At 49.0% G+C, this 27,612-nt stretch overlaps 1 protein-coding gene across 3 annotated transcripts; it reads right to left on the bottom strand.

The window, feature by feature from the left end:
• Positions 1–866: 866 nt before the first annotated feature.
• Positions 867–26,198, bottom strand: ARHGAP19 (Rho GTPase activating protein 19). Of its 3 annotated transcripts, none has more exons than XM_064431051.1 (12): positions 26,097–26,198; positions 13,825–14,090; positions 9,800–9,880; positions 9,246–9,455; positions 8,466–8,692; positions 7,869–7,955; positions 6,903–6,968; positions 5,983–6,171; positions 5,210–5,308; positions 4,539–4,631; positions 4,008–4,076; positions 867–3,543 (listed from the first exon to the last, which is right to left on the bottom strand). In XM_064431051.1, the coding sequence occupies exons 1-12, from the start codon at positions 26,156–26,158 to the stop codon at positions 3,487–3,489; spliced, it is 1,506 nt and encodes a 501-aa protein (XP_064287121.1). In that variant the 5' UTR covers positions 26,159–26,198; the 3' UTR covers positions 867–3,486. The 3 variants fall into 3 exon arrangements, with proteins under 3 accessions (XP_064287121.1, XP_064287123.1, XP_064287122.1); XM_064431053.1 differs by having other exon boundaries at positions 26,139–26,175; XM_064431052.1 differs by lacking the exon at positions 26,097–26,198 and adding an exon at positions 16,877–17,012.
• Positions 26,199–27,612: the final 1,414 nt, after the last annotated feature.

Here is a 27,612-nt window from a genome sequence, read left to right as displayed (position 1 = left end):
TAAAGCTGTCACTTTGAATCACAGCTCATCAGGGGGGCGATATTTGGATTTTCACAATTGAAGATAGCTGTTGTGAGTTTTTGCATTCCTTTGTTCAACACGTTCAAGAAGAGAAATGTCTCTCTGGACTCCCATGCCCACTTTGAAGTGCACAGAGGCCCATCAACCCCACTCCCTGAGCTCTGGGGAGATGGGGCTCACCATTCCCATGACACCCAATGCAGGCACAGAGGACAAGGGGCTCTCCTGGGGCTCAGCCTGCAGGAAGGCAGCGCCGCTTTCAAACACGCTCCTTCTCCTGCTTGTTTTTCAATTGCATGGCGAGGATGTTAATGAGTGTCTGAGCTATGGCAGGCAAGCCCAGGGCATTTCAAACGTGGAAGAACTTCACAGAGAAATAATCTGCATAAAATCTGAGACGCCATTATTAAGAAGGAGGAAAAGAAAATGCAAGCAGAAAGCATCCTCTCTCAGCAGCCAAGAGTGGCAAGAGAAGAATGGCCCTACAGAGAAAAATTTATTCATTTGATCCATTATTTATATAAAGTGTTCTTTGTAAACCTGATTTCCCATCACCCTGGATGACAGCAGGGGGAAGACAGGAAAAGAAGAGGTCCAACTTCATACTTCCAAGGGAAAGACAGCCTGTCTGGGCACCCTGTATCATGCAAGTATCCCAGAGGCTTTTGAGCCCTCGTGCCACGGGAGGCCAGTGCCATCCCTGCAGGTGGGCAGCACCTCACCAAGCACCCCCACACTTAAGAGCAGTAGCTCTGGGTTTCTAAGCAGATATTTCCTTCTTTTTGAAAGTGGATGGGAGTCCTTGTTGTCCCAATGAAATTGCTTAAGCCACCAAGCAAACCCACTAAAAATAAAAGCATTTAATGTGGTGTTTTCACATAACACACAGAAAGGCAACAGTCTGCAACAGTACTGACACAGCGTATATAAATAAGGACAAAGATTAAAAATACTTGGAAATGATAGACTCTGGGAACAGTTAGCGGCTGCTCTGGGAAGAAGCATCCTTATGAGTCATTGCACAGGGCAGACAAACGAGACACATCCAAGCATAACTAAAACTCTCCCGTGCCTGGGAGACAGCGTGAACGCATCGGGACAGCAACAGCCAAGGTGCCAGGGGTGCAATCTGTCAGCCACACCATCCCAGCACAGCGAGCCCAGCACCACAGAGCAAAGCCCCTCCCAGGACTGGAGACAGCACCCAGCCCCTCGGCAGGTAAGGCCTGTGACACATGCAGAAGGCCTGGCCAGTGCCCCACAGGTAACTTTTTGTAGAGTTGAACAAATCTCAGCTGTGCCAGAAGCCAGAGCCCCTGAGCTAGAGCCATCAGTAAGGGGGGACAGTGGAGAGTTACATTTGTCTCATCTGTATGGGAGCAGAGTATTTAATTTCAGGTACAAGACTGCCTTGGCAAGCAGTCACCCATACAGAGAGGTATGAGACATGCCAGGTAGGGACAATGGGGAGAGGAGGAGTGAACAAATGCTTCACCCAGCAATTGCCCCAATGCAAGTAAGAGCAGAGATAGCAGGAGCAGACCCAGCTCTCCCTGTGCTGCCACTTGACCTTTGTCTGTACCTCATCTCTGCTCAGAGGCAAAGCTGAGATTCCCAAGTCTCTGCTAACAGCAGGCTGCAGGGACAGAGCAGAAGTGCAGTCAAAAACAGGAGCCCCTTTGGAGAAAAGCACACAGACAGCTTCAGCCTCTGGAGGGACTGATTACAGACACATCCAAAAAGCACATACTACTACCACAGCAAACAGCCTCCGCCCTTCCTCACAGCATCACTATCAGTCTGGTCTCTGAAGAACCACAGCTCACTCTTTGCTGTGACAGAGGCTCCTAACACCAGCAACTCCCAGCTCACACATCTACAGTCCCCCTACCCCTATATCTTCAAGGCTCCAGCTGGGGTCAGACTGGGGACAAGCATCCCTGATAAAGTACCAAAACCCACCCTTTGTACCGAGCAGCATGAGGATTTGTGTCTTAAAAAAAATCACAATTAAAAAAAGTGACAAATTCCAGCTAAGTTGCACAGGCTCCAATGCCCTGCTCTGACAGCTCCAGCCAATCAGACTGAACTCCCTGTTCATATCCCAATATTCACACCTCCTGCCACCAGTTGTTTCAGAAAGCTGTCAAGAGCAGAGCTCTAACTCCTGCTGGCTGCTGGTTCTTAAAGATTAGAAGACAAATATAATTGGATTCCAGAGATTATTTACTTTGCTGAGAAGGGCTGAGAAGTGTTTAGATGGTCCCCCAGCTGATTAAATCTTTATTTCACAGTAGCAACCCTGTGTGTATCCTACCTCAGAATGCTTGCAGACAGGTTCTTGGCTTACTGGAGCACTTCGGCTTAACGAGACTGCTGACATTGGCCAGCTGTGATTGGGGTTTATCCTGCATCTAGAAGGTTTCATCTCATTTCTGCAGCTCAGACCAAAGAGCTGAACCCAGCTTCAGCCCTTTCCCCCAGTTTAATGACTAATCAGCCAGTTGCCCTACCAGCCATCCACATATCTTGAGCAAAAGCCTTTGGCAGCATTTGCAGCAGATCACAAATGGATGGAGCCCTCTCTCACCTCTCACACTGTTTTTTACATACAGCCACAAGACTGTGCCTGCCCCAGGCACCTTAACTTCCAAAGATTAGGCTGTTCTGCCCCAGACAGCCTTTGCCAGCCTCCTGTTCTCCTCAGCTTAAACCTCCCTGGGTGAACACAAAGCCAAGACACTCCTTGTTCAGAACTGTGCCACTGAAACATGAAGGCACTGAGCAAGGGCTGTCTCCAGCTCAAGGTAAAATAAGAGGGATGAGTTTATTGGGGAAGCTGCTTTCCCCTGGTCCTACTTGAAAAGATGGCACCCAGAGCCTCTCCTTCCAGGCCCATCCCATGCCCTGTACCGTTTGTGCACTTCAGGCCTTTGGAAACAGCAGAGCAAAATGGAGCCAAGAGGAAGCAGAGAAGGGCATGGCTCCAGAGGAGGACTGGAGGCAAGCTTGGATGTCAGGATGTGGGTAAGGGTTACAGCCCATCATTCTCACTGCAAACAGGGGGAAGGAAGCAAAAACAAGCCAACATGTTAAAAACTCGGAGCAGAAAAGCAAAAAAATACAGCCTAGCAACATTACGAGAAAGCTGGGAGTGCACACAGGGCCCTGCAATGAACAGGGCTCTCCTTGCAAGCAGGCACTCCAGCTCTTCCCAGAGCCAGCAGGTCAGACATGCTGCACAAGTTTTGGTTAGATAGTGGTTTGCCCCATAGTAGAACGAAATACAATTTATATACAGAAACAAATCCCTGCAATCCTTGCAAAGGTCCAGTTTCAGGAGCGCTGCTGCGTTGCTGAGGGTTGCTGTGAGCCTGCAGCACTCCCCTCCCTGTCAGTGCAGCACATTTTCTCTTCACAGCTTGCGGGGCTGGGCAGTCCCCTCCCATGGGTGCGCGAGGCGATTCAGAGGGATGATGAGTCCTTGGAAAGCAGGCGGGCTCGCATGCGTCTGCAGGATCCCTGTGGCAGAGAATGGGTGCAGTTGAACGCTTGAGACACAGAATACCATGCAAAAAAAGGCTGACATTGTCCCCCTGCAAGGACTCTTCCCCGGTGTCAGGCTCCCACACCTTTGTTGAAGCTCGAGATGAGGCAGTGAGCAGAGAGGAGCAAACAGCAGTCAGTCTTGGGCTGCACCAACCTCCTGCCCCACTGCCACCCTGACAGGCTGTTAGCACTACCCTGTGCTGCCAGCTTCCCTCTGCTTCCTGCAACATCCAGCTGCCAACTCACAGCCAGAAGGGCTGTAAGACCCTGCAGGCCTGGCTTCCAGCATGGCACCTGCCTGCAGCTCAGCACGGAGCAGACTGCTACGAGCTGGGCCACCACAGCTGCCCCAGAGCCTTGAGTGTGAGCTGTCACCTCAGCAGGTTTCAGCACACCAGGTTCCCTGCAGGAATGGGGGGTAAGGGGAACTGTCTCACCTCTTTCTGGCCTTCCAAAGACTTCAGCTTTGCCTGGGACATATGAGCTGGAGAGCCACATTTCTGTAACTGGACAAGAGAGGGCAACAGGAGTAGAAAGCTGGTGAATGAACTGGCATCCACAGCTTTCCCTGGGAGCAGCCTGTACCACCAAAGAGCAACTATCACCCAAATCCACTCTGGCTTGTCTGGGATAACCCTACTGCATACAGGCAGCAGGGTTTGTACAATCTGTGGAGAGGGATGAGAGAGAGGGAAGGGAGCACAAGAGAATGCCCCAGAGCAAGACACAGGCAGAGAGACAAGACTGGAGCAGAGGCCCAGCACTGTCATCCCTGCTCTGATGCTGCCCTTGCCATCTGCTCTGTTCTCCTCAGAGCAGCTTCTCAGGACCTTATTTTATCATAGAGAAGAAACCTGGAACCCTTCTCTTGAGCAGAGAACAGCTCCCCAGGGATTGCTGAAGTTGCACTCAAACTCCCCACACACTTGCCCACCAGCAGCTTCAGTGGGGCTGGGAGCAGCTCTTACCAGCTGGACGTTCTCTTTGCTGACCCGCACAGGCTCTGGCGTGGAATCCCTGCTCTTCCTCTCCAGGATAACTGGAGTTCCCAAAACTTTCCGCTGTTGTAAGAAGAAAGGGCTGTTGGCTAGTGCTTAGAGTGCAAAGTAAAAAAGAAAGGGAAGGAGCAGGATGCCTTGCTGGTAAGCAGTTGAATGCTGGGAAAGAAAAAAAGGAAGCCAAGCTGGGACAAAGATTGCAAAGCAGAACCACCTGAAATACCACACCACTAGGCTGAACCCACCTGGTAGCAAAGAGTTTGGGAGCTGACCTGAGGCCAGCCAGGGGCCCTACGTACATGCTGGTGTAGGGCAGCCCACAATGTGCTAAAACCCATGCTAACATGCTAGACTTCATGACAGCTCCCTGTCAATCCTCATCTCATCTCAGGAAGCAATCGATTCTCCAGAAAGATGCATAGATCCTACAGCCATGTGTTTCAAGATAATTACACTTTACACTAACAAGGCTTTTTGTCACTCTGCTGCCTTTTCTGCCCCAGTGGATCTGTGTTGTTTGGCAGGCAATACTTTGAGGAGTCCCTACCCTTTGAGGGTTTCATTTGAGGCAGGGCAAGGCAGAAGCAAAAAGCAACATCAGAAATTCACAGCAGAGAGCAAGGGTCAGAGGCTGCTTTCACCTTAATGAGGCCGCTGAAGGAGCGCGAGCGGGTGCGTCGCGGTGCTGGGGATGTGGGCACATCAGAGCCAGGAGTCAGAGCTGTTGGATGCTTATTAAACTGGGAGGAAACAAGAGGGCAGTATATTAGCACAGTTTTACCTGTCCCTTACTGCTGCATGCTGCTCTACTTGCTGTCCCAGAACTTGGTTTCTCTCTTTCACCCCCTGAAATGGAGGAGCAGCTCAGAACTGCAGGAGGAAAAAAGCAGAGCAAGGCCACACCTTCCACCCAGGATCACAGGGAGTTTGGGTGCAAAGGTGCTTTGTGCTGGCTATCAGATTAACCAAAAGAGGCAGATGTTGGGAGCAGAAAGAAGGCTGGGGGCTGGCAGCCACGACTGGTGCTGACCATATTGACTACCAGTCTCTCTGGTGCAGCAAGTTGTCCGAGACCAAGAGGAGACCAGTTTGTTCACTCTCTGCAGGCAACAGGGGAAGAAACTTTTCCCTTCCTGAGGGAGAAAGCTCAACAAGGCCATGATCAGGACTGGGAAACTGTTGGCTAGCAAGTCCTTAGCTTGAAAAACAGAGCTTAAAAGTGCTGCTTGGTACAGCAAGATCTAGGACACCTCCTCCTCCTCCCCTTACAGCTCTGCCCATTACACAGCCCAGAACCCACTTTCCCCAGCCTGCCCAGGATTAGGAGCAGCTCTCAAGAAGGCCCTGTCTTTAGCCCTGTGCCCAGGATTGTGCTGACAAGCACACCCCAAGACATCTTTCCTCCCCACGCTACCTGCCGGATAAGCTTCTTCTTCTTTGCAGAGTCAGGCATATTGTGGACGTGGAGGAAGAGCTCCTTCAGTGCCTCCTCCGTGCGCTGCTGGGTCTCCTCCTGATGGCAAGAGTCCAGCCGGCTCCTCTTCTGAGACTTGAGGGGCTGCAGCTCCTTGGAGCCAGAAGACGTCAGCAAATCCAGGTCGTCCTGGGAAAGCGGAGACAGGAGTCGCTTGCCATGCTTTAATCCCAGCGAGCCACCCATCTGAGCCAGCCTAGGAGAGTCTCGTGAGCTGCCTCAACCCCAGTGAAAGCACAGGACTGTGTTTTCCCTACCCCTCTGCAGCAGCACTGCATCAGCAGGCCCCGTGCCAGGAAGAGGTGACAGCAACACAAAGGTGACCCCATTGCTTCTTCCCTCCCTTCCCAGATGCGAGCTGCAGAAGCCCTTCCAGGCTTGAGAAGGGTCAGTGCAGCTCCTTGCCACTCATCTTCTCTCTTCTGCAGCTATATGAGGCAGGGAAGCATTTGCTGGCACGACACAAATGTTGTCCCAGTGGCAGCAAGTAGTCTTTATCTCAGCACTTCTGCCAAGCATCCTGGCCATGGCAGCAGGCATGTCCGTCTGTTTGGAAGGCACAGCCCTGTGAAGGAGCAGGTGCTGCATGTACTGGGCACAGGGAGCAGGTTTGCTGCTAAACAGGGGCTCGTAGCTTTCTTTCCCCGTGCTTTTGATTAACAGATGCTTCAACTCTGTCCAATTTCCCTAATGCAGCCGCCTGCACTATCACACCATATGCTTCTCTTGCTCCTGCCCTCTGACAGATCCTCTTTCATGACTTGGTTTGTTTTCTGCTTCTATCACTCACAAAGATCCCTTCACAGCATCACAGCCTCTGCCCTTTCATGGAGGGCAGGCGCTGCACTTGCTGGCCTTACCTTTGAAGTGTGGGCTCTGGATCCCAGATAGTGTAGCCTGGCACACTCCCGGATGTACACTGGAGCCTGTGGTGATGAGCAGAGAACAGCCCAAAGGAATGCTTAACATCTTTGGTCTTGGGGCAACAGTGGCTCCAGCAAGAGTCGCTTTTCAACCATACAGCACAAACCACTTGCATCAAGACACAGCCATTCTGGGCAAACAAAGCCATGGAATTTCATGTCCCCTCCCCGTTCACAGCATCCTTTACATGCAGACCTTCAGCACAAGTAGAACTCAGAGTAGGGAAAAGTTCCTGTGGAACCCTGCTCTAAGTAATTGCCCCAGCTCTGAGCTAGCCTAACTAGGGCCAGACAAAGAAGGTAGAAAAGGAACTCTCCAGGGGAGGACTCTGCAGTGACCAGAAAGGCCCTGAGAAGTTGAGACTGTCTGTTGTAGAAATGTTTCCTTGGAGGAACAGTTCAAAATCCCACACTCCTGACTGTCCTACCCAGCACCCTCCTCAGAGCTGGACAGTGCCTGTAACAGCAGTGGGCTGATGACCATTTGCAGAGAAATTCCCAACAAAACAACCCTCTGCATCAGGTATTCTGCTCTTGGCAGCACTCAGGCAGGACAAATCCCTTCCATTTCCTTATCGTGCCAGAACCCGAGTGCAGCCCGGTGTGCACCTGCCCCGGAGCCAGGCTCCTGCCGGGCAGCAGGTGCTGCTGTCCAGCAGAGGGGAGTGTTACACTGCACCGTGCTGCTGACCTGCCCTGGCAAAGCCACCTCCAGGGCTGCTGCCCAGCAAAGACCTCCTCCTCCCTGCTCTACTATTGGAACTGTTTCTTGTAGAAAGGCTCCTCTAACCGCAGAAGAGAGCCCACAGAATATACACTCAACATGTGGGATCTTGTCTGCACAAGGGGCATTCAGTCTCCTGGTGATGGAGGCAGGAGAGCAGGATCCCAAAGCACACTCACCTTGAAGAGTTTCTGAGAATGTTTGATCATGAAGGTCACTCCATTGTTTAGCTTTGTGATATTTTCCTGAAGGTCATTTGCTGTCACCTGGCAAGGGGACACAGCCATCCATTAGAAGAGGAGGAGGGGTCTCTTCTGGGACACAGACACACACAGTGCCACAGCAGGAGATCTACTCTGAGATGACAGGCAGGCAGGGCTTACAGCAACCAACAGCAGAGCTCACAGAGCCAAAGCTGCTCTGAGAGGAGAATCAGATAACTCTGTGGCAAAACAGTTCACCAGCAGCATAAGAAACCTTGAAGAGAGATCTGCAACGTTTTTCTGGAGCTGACATTCTAAGAAGCAGCATGACTGTGCTGTGCTTTCAATTTTACTGAAAAAGAAGATGCATAAGCTGCAAATGAGACCCATGGCAGGTCTGGGCTGAACACTGGGACTGAGTCTTGCCAGGAGGCTCCCTCCTCTCCATCACAGCCTCCAACTCTCACATCATTGGGTCAGTACTTAACCTTCTCAAACCTTTGTTTTTCCCCTGCCAAGCCTTTGCTTTTTACCTTCCAATATCCCACCCACAGACGCTGAGGCATTGCTTACATTTCTGGGCCATAGGATGTGGGGTGCAAACATGAGGGCAAGGTTGTGGGCAGACATCTTGTTCTTGTCCTGCTTCTTGGCCGTCTGGTAGAGCAAGTCCAGCAGCAGTTTGAGCAGGCTGCGGTTGGGAGCGGGAAGGATCAAAAACAGCAGCTGGAGGGCTTCAATTTGGCGCTCTTTGTCTGGAGTGCTGGTCTTATTGCCCTTCTCATCAAACAGCGTCAGGTCTGCCAAATCACAAGGCAGAACATGAAGGATACGTTACCTTCCCTCAGAGCAGTCTGTTGCAACTGCTTATCCTTTCCTCTTCATATGCAGATCTCCTACAAACCCCTGCACAGTTCTTGGCCCTCCATCCCTCTTCCCCTCAGCTCCCAAGCTCCCCACTTGATGTGTTAATCTATGCTACTCCTCCCACAGAACAACAGAGCTGCTAAGAGCTGTGATGGCTTGAAGGCAAGATGGAGGAAGTTCACATAAGGTAGTTCAATAACAGTTATTAAATACATAGAAACCACAACTTGCTCAGAACCCCGGACATAAAACAGATGAAGACCCAGGTTATCACTGTGGGCTTTGCCACTGTGGTATCTGAGAGAAGAATGGTCTAGACAGACTTGGTCTGATTTGTTAATCAGCTCCAGTCTTTCCACCACCAGGCTGAGGTGGCAGGAATATTCTTTCTAAGGCTGCCTTTGAGGAATACACTTCACAGCCCAGTGTGCCTTCTGGGCCAGTTCCAGTCCTCCTGCCCATCACTGCCTCTTGCTGCCCACTCACCTGCAATTTTGAGGTGGGCATGGAAGTGCTTGTGTGTCAGCAGCGGCTCTGGTAATTCACCCAGGAACATCTTAAGTAGAGTGGCCACATCATTGGAATGAAACTCCCCAGAGTCCAGGTCAATATCAGTACCACTGTTCAGAGCATCCTTTAGGATCTGTTGCCTGATGCTGTTGCCTGGCACTCGAAACAAGCCTTCTGCTCTTAGATCTGCACAGCAGAGGGGAGAAAAAAGGGCACTGAAAAATCAGAGGCTGATTTCCCACCTTCTTACTAAAGCAGTTCCCTCCTCTTTCCAGAGCTTGACAGCAAACCACAGTGAACTGCATTCAGAGACATGACTCCAAGCTGTCTCCCATCAGTATAGAAAGTCCTTGTACAGAGGAAAATAGACCCACATCTCTGCTAGGCAATTCTGGGGAACAGCTGCCCAGTGCAGTCCCAAACTGCTGCTGCAGGAGAGCTCAGAGCTTGTCACTCTGTGTGCACCAGAGACCTGAGGTGGGCCAGACAGATACCATTGGGATGGGAAGGCAGCAAACAGAGCCACTTACTTTTGTGCAGATACTCAATCAGCTGGGAAACCTGTGCAATGCCTTCTTCTGTCAGTGGTGAGCCAAACACCACCCCCTTCTCTGCAGAACAGAAGACAACGTGTTCAGGCAGCTCAGAAACCAACAGCCACAGAAATTAGTGCTCCCCAAAGAACAGGATTTCAACATGCAGTGCCCCAAAATGTTAAGGGTGACGGTCACAAGGACCCTCACAGATGTGAGATATACAAACACTCCAAAATAAGTCACTTCATCTCACCATGCTGTACTCACATGGGCTTCATCATCCTTACTTCTTACCTCACTTTAATTACAGCTTTTATCAGCTAAAGCAAATATTCTCTAGCCCTTGAAGAAAAAACAACACCAGAACAGATGCTTCAGTTTAAAAGGCACAGAATCTGCAAGCCCAGACCTTATGAAAAGAGCAAAATGGGAAAGGGAGATGTAAGAGCCTGGACAGCCCTGGTGCCTGCCACACTGGCACACTCCAGATCATGAAAGAAATACCCAGATCAATCCTCACTGTGGCTTGACATGAAGTGGAGCAGAAAGAAGAGCTGCAGCTATGAGTTTATGGAAGAGGCAAATAAGCACTGCTGGGGAGAGCACACATTCTGACTGGATCACACTAGCTTCCTTTTCAGGCATGGGTAAAACATGGAATTTCCTCATCCCAGTGAATGTGTCTTCCTTCCATGTCAGCTGCTCTGGTCTGAGTAAAGTATGAAAGCTGAACAAGGCAGAAGGAGAGTAGCAAAGCAATAAGCTGGGCTCCTCTCTTGAAGTCTGTTCCCATCTCTTGGGATTGAGATTGGGCATGAGCTGCAGCTCCAGAACTCTACTAAATAACACAGGTTATTGTCCCAGAAGATGGAAGCAACTGAGCTGAAAGGAAGGGGATCCCTGCAGGGAAGGAAACATTAGATGAGAAATCCATTTAACTGAAGGGCATTTGTTGAACCAATGTAGAATACAATGCTCTTCTTGTCCACAAAGGAACTTCCCAGGTGAGACAGTGATTATCCAGAAGGACAGTGTTTTCTAATAAAGGCAACCTTGCTACTGAATAGGTTTTTCTGTCAAACACACACAGCCAGTATGATCTGTCCCTCAGAAAGTGGAGACAACTCCCAGAGACTTCAGTGGCAGCAACCAGAACTCTGGGCACCACACTTCTTCCCTCAGACCTGTATAGGTTTGGACTGGAGACAAGATCCTGGAGAGACTGTACATCAACATGCTGACTGGGACTGAGAACTGGAACCAGGTACAGAGCTGGTTTGTCCTGCCCTGTTATTTAGGCTTCAAAGAGACAACAAATATAAGAAAAGAATATTCCTCCCTTCTCCATGGCCAGACTGCCAGCAACATGGGTCACTTCTGAGGGCAGGCTGGACATTTGCACCATTTGCACTGGAGGTTTCCCTCCTTACTGCTACAGCTGATAGCCCAGTAATCCAAGCAATGCATTGGCTGGTCTGATAAAAGTTATCTCCCCCATAAGCTTTCTCTTGCTTTTTTCCCCCCTCATATCTCATTTTTATTTTACTTGCTTTTGGTCCCTTGCACTACAGATCTCACTGCTCTGTGGTGTTGATGCTCACAGCATGTGAGAGAGATCTGGTTAACCCTCTGCACTTCTCTAGCAGACATCCTGTGTAACTAAATTTATTCCGCCTGAAGAATGTTCTGCTTTCTTCCAGGACTTCTGAAACACAAGGTAAGCCACCAGGAACTCCAGCCTCCTGTTAAATCAAGAACTTTCTGACCTCACTCTGATAAAGCACATGCTTCAGTCTTGCAAGAGAAAGGAGGGCAACGTGAGCTCTTGATCCACAGGAAAGATCTGAAAGGTTTGAGTGCAAAGGGAGAGAATGATCGGCAAAAGATTCTTGTCCTTGAAGAAAACTAAACTCATTAGGCATTCAACAGATAGAATCATCAGTGGCCAGGAATACAAGAGGAAAATAGATCTTCTTGAGACATGCAGGGCCTGACAAATTCGATTTAGTTTTGAAGTCAGAAGCTGGTATCTGAATGAGAATTTGATTCTCAAAGAAACTTGAAAGACGTGCCTGGAGAATGGATACTGCACTACAAAGGCTTAGATGTTATTGTACAATTGCTTCTGAAACTAAGCAGCAGCATGAGACTGAGTTTCCTGATGCTCAAAGAAATTTTAAGTATTTGCAGTTTGATCAGCTCTGAGCTCCATGGTCCTTGGCCTCTGGCTTTGAAGAAATAAAACTTGTTTGTTGTAGCTGGTCTATAACATGAAGAAAAACAAATGATGGCTCCAAGATGAAACACACAGTACATGAAACTGATTTTCTCTATAGGCACAAACCTCTTTTTCTGAGAGTTTGGCCAAGGAGTTCACAGACAGTGCCTGTCAATGCTGGGAGACACTGCTGTTGCAGCCTGGGAGTGCAGCCAGCAGACTTGGAAACATCTGCTAGCTGTAGTGACACACAGCCATGGAGACCTGTGAAAGGGGGAAAGCAGAGCTCTTGGGGAAGAGTTAGCAGGAGATGTCAGGTCTGATAAGAGCAGTGCTCTCAACAGAGTACAGATAATTTAATAAAAAAAAATGAGCTGGAGAGGGTTCACCAGCCCCTGGTGGAAAGTTTTGACAAGAACATGGGGGCTTCCATACACACTAAGAAAACACTTTCTGTTTGGTTATTCACTCACTTCTGTTTGTCAAGTGGCAAGTGCTTGAATTTAAGGTCTCCTGCTACTCTCTGGGAAGAGGGAGAAGCAATAACAGGCAGGAGCAAGTCTAACTGCAGTTCAGGGGCAGCACAAAGACCTGTTATTATGGAGCAGCAAAGTCAGTCATGGCAATATAAAGTAATTCTCATCTAAGGATGCTAAAGGACTTGAAGTCTTTTATTTTCCTAAGGTGAGTATATGTACCAGGATTCTTGATGGGTCAGACAGAAGTGGAGGGCTGAAACTGCCACCAGAAAATTCAGCCTGATCAGTGGGGCTGCAAGGCTTGTCCTTATGAAACAGAGTGGAGGAATAGGCTTGGTATATTAGAGAAATTATGTAACGGTTGAAGACAGAAAAAAGCTGTAGTCAAACTATGCCATAGCAATATCTCCCTTCTCTGAGATACTCACAATATACTCACAGAACTGCTCAAAGGAAGAGGAAGACTAATCAGAAGTGTTCAACCTCAGACTGCCAGCATCTGAAGGCAGCTCACAGCTTCTCTGCCAGCAGCCAGCCAGTCTGAGCTGGGAAACCAGAGCTGAGGAGGAATGTGAGGGGCCCAGATGGAGGCTGCTTCTCTCTAGAAGAGTGAGAAGGTTTAACTGAACTTATCAGGAGAACCAGGCTTCCCTGAGTGTGGGCAAAGGTGGGAGAAGACACACACACACACCTAGAACACCCTTTTAGTTTCAACAAAACAGGGTGGTAAATGCCAGCCATTGAAGAGGAAAGGATCTGAACACAACCACGCTCAAAAGAAGACTTCTGTGAAGGGCCTGGGGCTAATGTTTCACAACCAACACAGCTGAACTCGAGAGAAGATAAGAATAGTCAGTTTAGCAGAAGAAAACTCTAGTGGAATGCATGTCTAAGAGAGAAAAGGAAATATATCACCTCCCAGAGCTGAAACTAGGCTTCCTCAGTCAGTCTGCAGAGCTTTGTCACTGACTCACTGGATTGGGATGCAGATCAGAGCAGCACTAGCATTTGGATGGAAGATGCTTACAGATTTCTGAGCTGCACAGTGGGCAGCTGACCCACTGAAGCCAGCCTGACATACACCACAGCAATAATCCCAGAACAAGGGGAACTATTCTCAAAGTGCAGGGCATTTCCAAGATCAATTTCCTGGCCTGTTTTGCTCCTTTCTGGAAGTGGCATGCCCAGAGATTATGAAGCCATAGTATTAAGCATTCCACAAGTTCAAAACTGCGGGCTGAAAGTTCTGTAAACTAAGTGTAACAAATGGTGACAGCATCACTCCAGAGGTGGGCACCAGACTGCATGCCATCCATACTCACCCTTGCGCTTCAGAGACATCAGAGAACGAAAAAATCCAGAGGCTGTGCTGTTTGCCCCAGGCAGCTTTGGGTCCTCCTCTCCCATTAGCTGGGCCAGCTCTGCCCCAGGCAGATCAATGAGCCTGGTAATGTTGCTGACAACCAGCTCAGTGAACACCTCTGGTTTTTCATGGCGCAGCTTTTCCACAAAGAAGTCGGGATTGAAGATGATCGGCTGGCTGCGGAGGGAGGAGTCATTGCAGATGACAAAATTGCAGATGGCATCACTGAAAAAAGGGAAAGAGGAAAAAAATACAGTAACTCCTCATCACTTTGGTTTTTACAGCCAGCTGGTCTGCCCTGAAGGAGACATCTGCTGACACAGGAGCTACCAGTCTACACCACCAGCACTGTCTGACTTTGGTGAGTGCTCAGCACAGCACAGTTACATTTCCCTATGGAGCAAAATCATTTCTGGACTGTTTGTACAACACAGCCTAAGACTAGCACTCCACAGCGTGATGATGACGTAGGCAACACCCAGTGAAAACTACATCTACATCTTTACTCCTTGACTCACTGTCTCTATATCATACTAGCTCTGGCAGAGATGACATGCAATATTTTAATTAACTTATTACTTTAAGTCATAAATAAGTTTGGTTTTGTCTTCCTTCCTCCCCAGAAATTCACTCCTAGTGGCCCAAAAGTTTGAAAAACAATGTAAATTTTTTCATGGCCAGCTTACACTCATCAGTTCCCACTGCCATTCTATCATGCCTACCTTTCTATCAACAAATAGATACTTCCCATGTCCTGGGACTTTTTTTTTAAGGTCATAAATGTGCAATAACACTGAACCCTCAGTTTTGCTGTGGGTGTGGTCAAATGTTCCCAGGTGACATGATGCCAACCTTTTGGTTACTGTTCTCTGCCAGCTCCTCACTCTGAGTCTGGAGCAAGTTGAGAACTCATTGTCATGAGCCATGCAAGAGCAGTCCTTGAGGAACCCCTAGTAACTTTTCACCTAGATCATCCCTTTTCAGCTCATCCAGTTCTTACCTCCTTGTCATCCCTTCATGTCCTTTATCTGCCCTCCCTATTCTCTACTGACACCTACTTTCTTCATTTCATAGCTTCTCATGTGGCATGGGAAAAGGGATGCGCCCAAGACACTGCTCTGCTAAGAGTTATCTCGAACAGGTACATAACCCTGCCAGAGGATAGGAACATTTACCATGTAGAAAATCAATGAGTTATCAAAGAGATATCTCATGTTAATCAGCACTCTTAATGCTCATACCTAACTTTTATCGCAATTTCCATCTGCCTCTAGGTCTTCCATTACCATCTTCCCACCACTGTTCCAAACATTTTCATGTTTCTTAAGTCAAGGCTACAGGCTAGAGTTGCCCAGCTTGCTTCTCCTCCACTCTTTTACATAAAGGTGAGGATTAGTGTCATTGTTCTCCAGTCACGAGCTACTGTCCTGATTTCATGCTCAGCCATAAAGTGACAGCCTGGCTCTGGGAATGGGTGTGCCAGTTCTTCCAGGGCTCTGGGAGGAGGATGCCTACCCACTCAGCTTACATACATTGTGTGTGTTCAGCCTGTGACATTCCCCAATCCTTGAATCATTCTTTAGCTCTTATATCCACTCTTTCTACATCCACCCTCAGCTGTGAGCTCTCACTGGACACCATTTTCCAAGGGCAGCTGCCAAGTGCACAGTTAACAGGGATGCTGTGCTTATGCACCAGGGATCACATCAGTCCCTTAGATGCAGATGTGGGGCACCAAGTGCTCTGCTGAACATCCCATAGCCCCTAAAGGCTTTCCCTTCAAAGCAGGCTTTTCTAGAGAAGACTGGGGCACCTTGATCTTCCTCTCCTCCCTGCTGAAGAGTGGAGGCCATGCCATTGTGTTCAGACCATGCTGGGCATCCCTGCTCACTGCTCAACACAGCTGCCACCAAAAGCAGCCACTGAACCTCACATCCACTGGCTCAAGAGACAGAACAGTGCTAGTTCAGAGACCTCAGCAGCTTCCTGTCTGATGTAAACTGACAGTAGCTCACGACAGGAAAACATCAAAGCACATAATGGCAAGTCACCTGAACTCCAGCCCACCTCCACACATTATCTGTGAACCCAACAGTTATCAGAGCTACTGTACATTTTCGACCTGAAAGACTACCTCCAGGATTTCCAGGATGCCTGAGCAGAATAACAGAGCAGAAGCTGGGACTCAGGCTCCACAAGAAGAAAGATACTTGCTGAAACAAGAGGAAATGAGGCTCTCAGCAACTCTTGCATCGTGAGAATCCGTACCAAACCCCCTCCCCTTCACACTGCTCTCCATGGATGCCAAAGACGCCCTTCAAGAGGATGGAGAGGAAGAAGGTCTGCAAGGCAGACTGCAAGGCAATCTGCCAGGTCATCTAAAATTTTAGAAAGCTCTTAAAGGCTCCCAGCTGCCTGGCTCAGTGGCCTAGCAAGCACACTGCTGACTCCAAATGGGGGCCATATTTTGCTGAGCACCTCCCAGCCAGTTTTTCAGCAGTTTGTTATCTGCAATAAATCAAGACCAAAATGCAACAATTCGGTATCAGCTGCCAAAAAGCAACTGCCAGTTGATCTGATCATATTCGCATTTTGTTACATAGAGCCACAATGCACAAACAAGTGCCAGCTCTGCCCATAATGTGGAGCAAGCCCTTTGCTTGAAACCCATGACAACTCATTCTGTGGCAATACAGATCCTGAGAAGGGTTAATAGCAAGTGTATAGGCCCAGTGACCCTGCCTGCAATGATCCGTGCACTGTTATTCACTCACTAGCAGTTTTGTTTCCCCACAGAGAAGATATGCAAATACTTTGAAGCAGTTACATCAAGCATCACAGATTATCTCTTCCCTCTGACAATTAGATATCTGGATTCACAGAAAGAAAATTAAACAATTTTGTCAACTAGCACTGACTGATATGACTTCTCTGCACAGCCTGTGTTAGAAGTCGCACAAAGTCCAACAACATTTAACGCAAAAATAAATAGAAAAAAGTAAATTTCTTACATGAGTGCTGAGAGCTTTTGAAGAGGCATTAGGAAGCAGAGACAGGGAAAAGAACTTGCTCCTTGTTTCCAGCAACAAAAGAAACCTGCCTGTCCCAGCACAGCCTATGCAAATTCCACGCATGCTACGAGACACAAGGGCGCATTATTGGGTCTGAAAGGCCCCCTTGGCACACACTGGGCATCAGCCTTCACACAGGGACAAAACAGAAAAGAAAAGCTGGACAAATTGATTCATGTCTCTTGCCAAAGGCTGCGTAGCTGGAGTTTAACTGCAAATAATTCCTACATAGAAACCAGGGTTTTGAATCAGGACCAGTGTGGTATTAAGTGCTTTCCACCTGTATCCAAGAGGAATCCACAAAATGGTTCCAAGTCCACCCTGTGTTTACCATGAGTAAAGCCATGCAAACACATTCCCAACAGCATCCAAGCACAACTGATGTTACAGCACTGGCAGGACAATAGCCAAGTCCCTTAACTGCACAACCCTGTGCCCAGAAACCTTGCTAGAAACACTCTCTGCGCCTGCCTTTCACACTTTCAGATCCTTTCAAAGACAAAGCACCTGGATCAGCCCCTCAGAGCTGGAAACAGCACCTGGCCATTGCTCCTTGCTGCCATTACTGTGCACCTTGTGCCGTTCATCCACTTCAGGATTCCTGCTCCACGTTTCTCTGGATTCCCATCCAGTTTCTCTGCCTGCTGCAGCTGGGACCAGCCTTGTATACGCTTATTGTGATATGGCACTTCAATGAGCTACTTAATTTTGAAAGGTCACTTTATTAGCAGCTCTTCCTCACACAGAAAATTTGCTTTTGTATCATTATTGCTAATCAAAATGGAAATGTGAAGCAAGCCCCTATTTCTGAGCAAAGATAAAGCCCCCACTGGCTTTACACACAATAACCCTGCCAATCCTCACTGCTGCACACACCATAACCTTCAGAAAGAGCCATGTGCCCCATCTGCTGTTTTCATGTTAAAAAAGAGAGATGGATGTACTCTACCTACACTCACAGTTTATATAACTGCAGCAAAGGGGAGACAAACATGTATTCATGCAGTTTATTGCTTTTTTTTTTTTGCCTTGCTTGCAATTACAGAGTTATATTTTCTATATGCTGTGATCTCAGATTGCTTTACGACACGTCAAAAGACAATAAAGTAAAAGAATAAATAGCTTCCTCTCCAGTCTCATGAATATAATCAAATCCCAATGAATAATAAAACCTTGTTCTAATAGGGTTGTGATTAAGACAGCAGATTAAAAAAAATGGGTCCTATATTGTGCTGAGATTCTTGCCATTCTAGTATCCTTCAGAGGCAAAGCCTGTGATCCCAGCCAAGTCACAAAGAAAGCTGTCTGTCACACACAACGTTTTTGCTTCAGGCATGACAGCCCCATCATTTCATGGGGAGTGGATGGTGCAGGAGGTCAAAATCATGATGGATCAATTAATCCCTAAGGTAACTAGATCCAGGCCAGGGAAATGCCTTGGAAACTAGGACAAAAATGAGACTTTAACAGCCAAAACCTGGTGACCAAACCTGCGGTGCAGGAGCTCTGCAATCAGGCAGCTGACTTCACGTGGCAGCAGCTCGCATTGGGATAGGTGAGATGGAGCTGGTGTAGGGCTTTCACTGGTTTGATATCATTCTGAGCCCACACATGAGACAGAAAAAGGTTCAAGAGGCATGAAATAGAGCATAAGGAGAACAGAAGGCAAGAAAGAAAGAGAAGGAAGAGGTACCTTTGGGGCAAGGCATCAGCTGTGTTTGTCTAGCTGGGAAAGAGGATACACTGAAAGCTGAAGATTCAGTGGGCAAAATCCACCTCCAGTGCCATTTTGCACACTTGGTATGTCATCACCAAGGCCCTATGCTTCAGACACGCCACAGCAGACAAGTTTTACCCTATAGGAGTAAAAGGATTAAAGAGCTTTTGAAAATAAGCCAGATAATAGGAGAAAATCTCCCTCTATAATAACAAAATCTTAAGATTATAGGAAAGAGCCAGGCTGGTACCAAATACTAAGAGCAGGGTGATAAGCAGGCAGTGCTGAAGAACACAAAACATGAACAATTCTCTGCCTGGCTAAGCACAAAGGGACATGGGACAGATGCACACAGGCTCGGATTTCCCCAGGGAGGAAGAAGTAGCATTGTCTCCTGTGTTGTGCCAGAGTAAGGAATCAATTAATGAGGATGTCTGAAGACAGTATTTCCAGAGTCAGATAGGAGCCACCCCAGATTTTGCAAAGAGATGAAAGAACCACAGTGGAATTATATGGAATCATTTTAAGAACAAAAGGACTAGAAGACAAATTATTTTCTAGATTAAAAAGGAAAGAAAAAATAAAAGTAGCCTAATGGGAATGGACTGCAGAGACTTCACAGTTAAAGTTGCTTTGAGGGCTGTACTTCAGACTGACATTCTTGTAAGATGGTGTAACAAAGATCACATTCAGGCCTCACACTTGGCACCCTAACTCACAGGATGACTGATAAGCCTCTGAAAAATGTCAAGAAAAACACACAGTAATTTTTGCCCAGGGTTATACTCATAAGGTCTTCAGGGGCAGATTCCTTTTGTGATGAGTACACAGTGCACAGCACAGTGGGTGCCAGTTCTTGCCTACTGTCTCTAGCCTTGACACAAGGAAGCCTTATGAGATATCACTGTCTTTTTAATTTTTGCTTTGCTTTCTTCACATTTAAATAGCTTACACAGAGTGATTCAGCCTTTTGGCTGTGAGAACCAGATAATAATATACAATTTAAACGGCAAGGAGCTGGCTAAGAAAGCTGCTGTTATGTGATGGTAGCCTGTGCTCAACAACCTGGAACTAATGCAGCTGCTGGCCACCTTTTGGAAACCAGGTATATTGGTTATCCATGTCACTGCTATCATCTATGAATCCAAATTCTGCGTCAGTAAACAACTCAGAGTAGATCTTGCCAACAATGGCCACACATCTGTGACATGAACCTGGAGGAGATGGACCTATCTGAAAAGATAAAAGGGTTGGGAGGGGTGGGGGTCTGTGCTTTGGAAGAAAATGAAAATGCAATATATTACCAGCGTCAAAGAAAACAGCAGTAGCAAGCAAGACAGCTTGATATATGTGAAACAGCAAGAAATTTGCATTTCAGCATGAAATTTCTCAAGTTTGACCTGAGCGAATTCTTTGTGATATTTTTAATAATAGCCACTGGAATATTTTAAAGTCAATCAAGCAGTACTTCAATCAGCCATCACAACATCAGAGCATCCAGATGCCTTCTAGTGCTAGGAGGGAAAGAGCCAAGGGGTGCCTTGGAGAGAACGTTCACTGCGTTGCTCCTCATCAAGTCTCCTTCCCAGTGCCACCACCCCAGGTCTGGGTGCCCCCACACTCTGTGATGGCTCAGCTGACTACCCAAGGCCCTGTAAAAAATGCAGAAAGGCAGCTACCACCAGAAATCCAGTAATTTTACATTAAAGATCTGCAAGCTCATATGTCTGCCTTAAGATCAGATTAACACAGTCCAGCAGTGTTAAATAGGAATGCTGCTCTGATTCTCATGACTGTCAATGCATTTGTGCCTCTATTTTAATATAAACTCCTACTGGGATCAGCAATAGAAGAGCCTTAGATCCAATCCTGATTTCACTGAAACCAGCACCAAAAGTGAATCTTTTGAGCTGGCAGCAGCTGCCTGCTCTCGTTACTGATCTGCTCACTTTTATCACCGTGGCACTGGGAACCTCGGTCACAGCTGGGGACTCCGCTGTGCTCCGTGCTGAACAAACAGAACAAAGGCAATACCCTGTCTTTAGAGGGCTGATAGCTAAATCTGAAATGAATGCTGGAGGGACAGAAAAGAGAAGGAATCCCAAGAGAAGAGGCAGCACTATCAGTCAGCATGACTGATATAACTGAACTCTGCCAGCTTTTCTGTAGACACTATTAAAAAGGAGGGCGAGGAAGGACAGGAAAAATAATCAGGTCACACTGCAGACATGTAGAAGAAATCCAGCTTTTGCACAAGGGGTGACGTGGGACTGAACATAAAGGAGCTGGTTTGAAAGCTATCAGGCAGGGACATGGGGCTGAGGAGGCAAGAGCTGAGCTCCACGCGCTGGCTGGGAGCTGCTGGTGAGGCAGAGACAAGCCAGCAGTGCCACGCAGCTGGAGAAGCACAGGGCACTGTGTGGCACATCCAGACCCTCACTGCAGGGTGGGACACAGCCTGTGGAAGCCCCACAGCCATTTCCCACCAAACATGCCTGCTGTATCCCCAGTGTGCTGGTGGGTACTTTCCAGTTGCCAATAATGATAGCATTCCCTTGCTCTTCTCATTTTAAACTCTATTCTCTTTATTTCCCCATGTTGAGTGCACTGGATGGAAGCCAGTAACAGGCAAGGCTCAGTCCTACCTATACCACCTGGGCCTCTAGCAATCCAAAATTGCTGCATGCACCTCTGATTGTCACCCTTGCTCTTGAAGGTGAGACTCCACGGGCATCCTTCAGAGGCAGCATGAAATGGAGTTCAGAGAGCAGAATCTAGATGCTTCTCAGTCCAGTTGCTCCAAGCTAGTGTCCAGGTCAGAGCAAAACTACCATCTATAAACAGCAACCCATAACAATCAGGTTTACTTGTGACACAAAAAATCAAGCAATTACACAAAAACAACACAGCAAAGTTAACAAACTATTGTAGCAACCAGTCTGGGGACTCAGAGCAACCCAGCAAGGCAGGACAGATGTTTTCCTCCAGCCTTCCCACAGGATGATACCCAAAATTGGTAGCACCAGCTGGTGCCCAGAGCACATTTGGGAATCCCATGCCACCATCAGCTGGTAGACTGGTGCTTGAGCAAAGCACCACGATTTGAGTACAGTGTGCTGCAGCACTCACAGGTTTGCTTGACTGCAGTTGCTTTTTCTGCACTGAGAGGACACTGAGACCTGGGTCAGGACTCACAGCCAGCTCCCCACAGGACTGTTGGTGAGGTTTTGTAGTCACAGCCTGGCAAATAGAGGATGAAGGTATCCAGGAATCACAGCTCTTGCTTTTGCTCACTACACTGCTGTAATTCCACAGCGCTCAGAGGTGCAGTGAACAAGCTGCATCCTTGCATCTGTGTTTTGTATCACAGTGGTGTTTGCAAAGGATGATAGCCCATCAAATCCCTCCTCATCAGCAATCCTCTGCAGACACCACTGAGTATGTCAGAGGCCACTTCCCTTGTTCCAGATGTGTAAACTCCTACGAGCTGGAATTGTGATGAGGAACACCTGGATACATGCCAGCATTTAAATAAGCTGGTGACATCTGGTCAGGGCTGCTGAGGCACACAGATAAACAGGCTGGGCCCGCCACAGAGCAGCACAGCATGCAGCACCAGAGACACAGAGATACACAAAGCAGCCCAATTAACTCACCAAACTGAGCAATATGGGGCCCTAGGGCTTTTGAAGGGGATCTGGGCAGGTTAGGATGTTAAAAACTGGAATACTGTACACAGATACCAGAATTCATGTGACAATAACCTACAGTGTCACTTTATGCAACTCTGGTGAGATACAGCTTCTCTTCACATCCCGCCTGACAGTTCCTCTCTGTCTGGCTCAACTCAGTTTCACTGCAGAGCCCAGGGAACTGTGATATATTTATACATGCTCCAGGGGCCACTCAAGAGAATGCAGAGTGGCATGTGCGTGAGGAGAGCTCCAGGAACCCCCAGGAGCTTGTGAAGATGTTCCCTAAAAGGCTTCCTGCTCTCCAAGGCACAGAGAGCCACAGCACGCTTGTCTCCTGCTGTAAGACAGCTTGCAAACAGGGCTGTAGGAATGCCCATATGGAAGTCCCAAACCATACAGCTATGTTTCAACCTTGAGAATGAGCTCCAGAAAAACAAAAAGGAAAACTAATGCCATTTCCCCAGAGAAATTCCTGCCTCTGAAAATCAGAGCTGCCACATTACCGCTCAGGAAGAAAGGATGTTTTGGCTGGAGTCCAAATTATTAGAGCTTTATAGGCCAAAAGCAAACACATTAAAAGTTCCTGTAAGCCAGCTGGCAGGCAATTATTAAGCAGCTTATCACATTCCCCGCTATCTATAGTTTCTGAAAATAAAATTTATGAGGAAACTCTAGATGGCTTAATTGCAATTACCTAGTGTAGAGGTGAGAAAGGCCAGGAGTCAAGGAATGAGGGTTTTGCACTGTGGAGAAAAGGGCCCAGACACCACGGTAAGCATAATGCATTACCAGGACGAGAGGTCAGGGACGCGCCAGACCTGTGAAGCTTTGAAAAACTTCAGCCTATTTATCCCACCAAACAGCCACATTTCCTCTCATTTCTCTGCCCATGCTGAGTCCAAGCCCCCTGTGACTTGGGAACACAGGAAGCCACGGTGTCAGTCCCCAGGATGGCAGGGCAGCTGTGGTAACAGCCTGCACGGCAGCAGCACAGCAGGGCTGTGCCTGACCCCAGCACAGCGTGGCAGGGACAGGACCTCGGCTCCCTGCTCCTGCCTCCAGCTGGAGGGCAAGTGACAGTGAGATCCTACACAACCAGCTAGGCCCCAAACAACGGGCCAATAAAGGGCTCAGCTGTGACGAGGAGCCCAACCCAGCACTCCGAGGGACAGTATTTCCAAGATGGACTTGACTTCGGTGCAGCCATTTGACATTAGCCAACATTTCCATGCTGTCCCGTCTCCTTCCCATCTGTTCATGTCACTTATTAAATCAACACACGCCGAGGACTTCTGACCTTTAGGAAAAGGCATTTGATTTCCCAGCAGCATCTAGCACTCAGTGCTTCAGTTTCAGACTGAACTAAATGCCCAGGCACCTTTAAAGGAGTGGTAACGAAGCTCTGTGACATTTTCACAGGCATGTAAATGTGCACGCAGCAACAAGGCACTGACCAGGCTGGCAGGGAGACCCAGACGCTGCTTTGGGCTATGTGGGAAGCAATGCTCCCCCTTCATGCAAACAGACAATAAACTGAAGTGTAGCAGAACAAGGATCCTCTTGTCAAAGCCCATCCCACCCTGGATGGGAACAGGACAGGGTGTTACATGCAAACATATAAAAATACTGCAAATACAACATGGCCTTGAGTTCGGGTCAGATGCGTACCTCACAGGATTTGGACTGACTACGGGGTCAAACACAAGTCTAGGTCTCAAAGATTCTCATGAGGGCTGTGGAAAAGGGAATGTGTGAATAAGATTGTCCCCAGCTCCCAGCTATCTTCAGAGAAAAGTAGCCATGTGTTCAGGCTTGGCTTCAACTCTGAAATCAACCATTTTTTTCTGCCTGACCCTCAGCAAGTCACTTTGATTTTTTGCCATCAAGTCATGTTTACAGTGAACATTTTCCTATTTCCAGTAAAACATAAATGGCAAATGTGTCTCCTTTCATAACCTGTTTACGATGTGAGCTCTTGATGTCCAGTTGTGCAGTGCCACTCTATCAAGCCATTTTAACAAGATGCTTTATGGCTTTTTCCAGCTTCTTCCAGCCCCATGGCTTTTTCCCTCCGCTCACCCCTCCCCTGCCATATCAAATGGCCAACATGAGTGCCTGGAAAAGCGTTCAGGCACTGCTTGAGTCCGACATTAAATGCATTCATTAAACAGACAGATGTTTCTCTTTTGAAATTGAGCACTCTGGCACAGTGCAATCTTCATTCTGAGTTACGAAGAACCAGGCAGAGGTTAGAGAGACCACAAAGAGAAGGGAGAGACCCACACAAATCATCTTTTGTCATGCTCAGTAACATTTGGTAAGGAGTTTAGGACAACCAGCTTTTAATTCCAGTCTTTAAGTCAGCATGCTATAAACCACATGCACAGCATGCAAGTTTTACTAGCTAACTTGCACTTCTCTCCAGATGAGAGGAAATGGGGGCAAAAGCTCAAAAAAACCCCCAAGCTTTGTGGCCTGTGTGGTGATAGAGCAGCAAAGCAAGAGATCGATTTTCTAGCGCTACCTGTGGGTGACAGGCAGTGCTGGAGGAAAACTTGTGCTTCAGGCTTTGCATTAACAGTCATTTTTGGAAGGTGAGGGATAAAAAGCAGGAGAATACATCCTAAGGATAACTGCCAACTTAGGGAAAAAAATTTAATCATTTAGGCTGATCCAGGCCACGTTACAAATTCTTTATCCAAAAGGGCATTGTAAGTATCAGCTGTACTAAGCATGCACATCCCTTTACCACATCCTGCATTTGAGGCACTCCCTGCCCAAACACGCTGCAATGATCACCATCTCTTCGTGCCTCCTTCCAACGCTCTGCCCCAGCCCAGGCACCACAGCAGCGTCCCAGATAAGCAGAGCAGAGCCATGGGCATGGGTCCCACTCAGCACCAGCAGGATGGTACCGCTGTGAATCAGGCGGCGTGAGAGGCATCAGCCCTCAGCTGTGTTTATTTATCCACAAGAATTACCATTCAAAGGATACTCGGTTTGCAGCTACACACCACACATACAGGGGGAGAAAAAAAAAAAAACAGAGGGAAAAAGAAAAAAGATACTGCAGCCTTTTAGCAGTCATCCGACACGACACTGCTGCAGCGGGGCGCTCATGCAGCCCTTGCTGTTTTATTGCAGCAGTGAGGGTGGTGATGCGCACAGAAGTATGAGCTGAAGGTGAATTACACGACGCTGACCTCGCTTGTGTGTTCGGGAAGCCAGAATAACGCGGCTCGAGCGGACAAAGCGAAGGGGAAGGCGGGCTGAGCGCGATCCAGTCCGTACAGTGCCATCACCCTACCACAGCCCGCAACTGCCGGGCGCTGCGGCGGCGGGAGCAGCGGGCCAGCCCGGCAGAGCCGCTCGCACGGCGCCCGCCCCGGCACGCCCGCTGCCCGGGGCGGGATCTGCTGCCCGCAATGCAGCACCGGGAGCCTGCGGGCCCGCTCCCCGCCGCCTCCCGCTGCCGCATCCCGCTCACGCACCGCGACCCCCGCGGCGGCTCGGCCGAGCTCCGGAGCCGCCGGAACACGGAGTGCGACAGCCCCGTTAGGGTGCCGGGGCACCGGCGGGCGGCGCGGCTCGCACGGGCAGCGCCGCAATGGGCGGGCTGAGGCGCACAGACCGGCGCCTGCCCGCCGGCTGGCGCGGGATGCCCGGCCCGTGAAACGGCGGCGAGAGGCCAAGGGGAGCGCGCCGCCGGGACGGGACGGGCGAGGAGTGCCTGGGGTCCCGCTCCTACCTGCGGCCGCCGGGCGCCGGTGCTCCCGCCGCCATCTCATACCTGCCGCTCCGCCTGCCCATTGGCCCGCCGCACCACCCCCTCGGCCCCGCCCCACCACGCCATTGGCTGCGGCCGGCACCGCCCCGCCGCTATTGGCCGGTTTGAACGGGCAACGGCCGATCCGCGCGCACGAGGGGGCGGGTGTGGGGGACCGGCCGGGCGTGCGGCGCGGGGCCTGCTGGGAGTTGTAGGCCGGACGGCACCGCGGGCCCCGCACCGGGCCTGGCGCACCTCGGGCCGGCTCCGAGGGGCACGAGTGACACCATAAACCGCAATTCCCATCTCGGCAAGAGTGGTTTTATCACCGCTCTCCGCCAAGGACAAATAGAGAACGTAGCCGCTGGAAGAGCAGTTTTATTCCCTGTTTTTCCCCTCTGTGGTGAAAGCACCTGCAGTGCTCACAGCCAGGGTCCTGTGGCCTTGCTGCACCTGCAGCGCTCAGGCAGCAACCACAGAAAGACAACTTGGAAACTATTGAAACTCTAGATTGGAGTGCTCAGGGACTATGAATTAATGTAATATTTTGTTAATTGACTAGATTTCAGCTGGAGTGGTCCCTTGGCATTTTAAAACTCCACACTTAATTATCTTGCTGCCAATCACTTCAGCTCAAACACCAAAGCTCCTTTTACACCGCTGTCCCCAGGAGGGTTTTCCCATCCCTGCACCATGTGTGTGAGGAATCCCAACTCTGAATGGGAACCCCAAAAAGCCCTGCAGGGTGCTTCGAGGATGGGCTGGTCTATCTGGATGCTGGGTGGGCACAGCCCCATGGGGCACATCTGCCCCCAAATTTAAACTTGAAGAATCAGGGTGGGCATTTGCAACTGTCCCAGCCAGGACTGGGGACAGCTGCTAGCCCTGCCAGCTCTCCTCAAGCTGGTATCTGCGAGGCTTGAGAACCCTTTATGACAATGTCATGCACAAGTGTAGCTCAGTACTGGTACCTCATGCTGGGTGAAGAAACAGCCTTCGAGGCACCTCCCAGCTTGAGCAGCAAAAGCCAAGCATGTTTCCAGCTCCCCAACTTGTGCCTCTCCAGGGGTAACTGCAAAGTAGTTGTGGCAGGCAGCTGCAGGAGGCATGACCCATGTCAGAGATGTGCTCAGGCTCCTGAGGGTCCCCAGGCTGCAGCTCTGCTCCCTGCCAGGGGCAGCTGCTGGTGGGGAGCAGGCTTGACTCGCAGCCAGCCTTCTCAGGCAGGATTGCATCTCCTCACCGAGGGTTTCCATTGCATTACATGATTAATTAGCTGATTAACAAGATGTTGTTGCAGTAGAATCCGTTCTCTGGACTCCAGCTCAGGTGAACACCATCCTCTGTGCTAATAAAACTCTCCTGTTCCATGCAGGCATGTACTAATTAAAGCAACAACATGCAAATGAAGAACAATAGAATGAGTAAGCTGGAGCTCCCAAATAAATTAGCTACAGCCTTCTCCAGGCGCTCTCTCCAAGGAGAGAGGGGAAAGCAG

This window comes from Passer domesticus, chromosome 8, assembly GCF_036417665.1.
Source record: "Passer domesticus isolate bPasDom1 chromosome 8, bPasDom1.hap1, whole genome shotgun sequence".
Taxonomy (NCBI): domain Eukaryota; kingdom Metazoa; phylum Chordata; class Aves; order Passeriformes; family Passeridae; genus Passer; species Passer domesticus.
The sequence above is the reverse complement of the archived record's forward strand: the minus strand, read 5'-3'. Positions and strand labels throughout refer to the sequence as shown.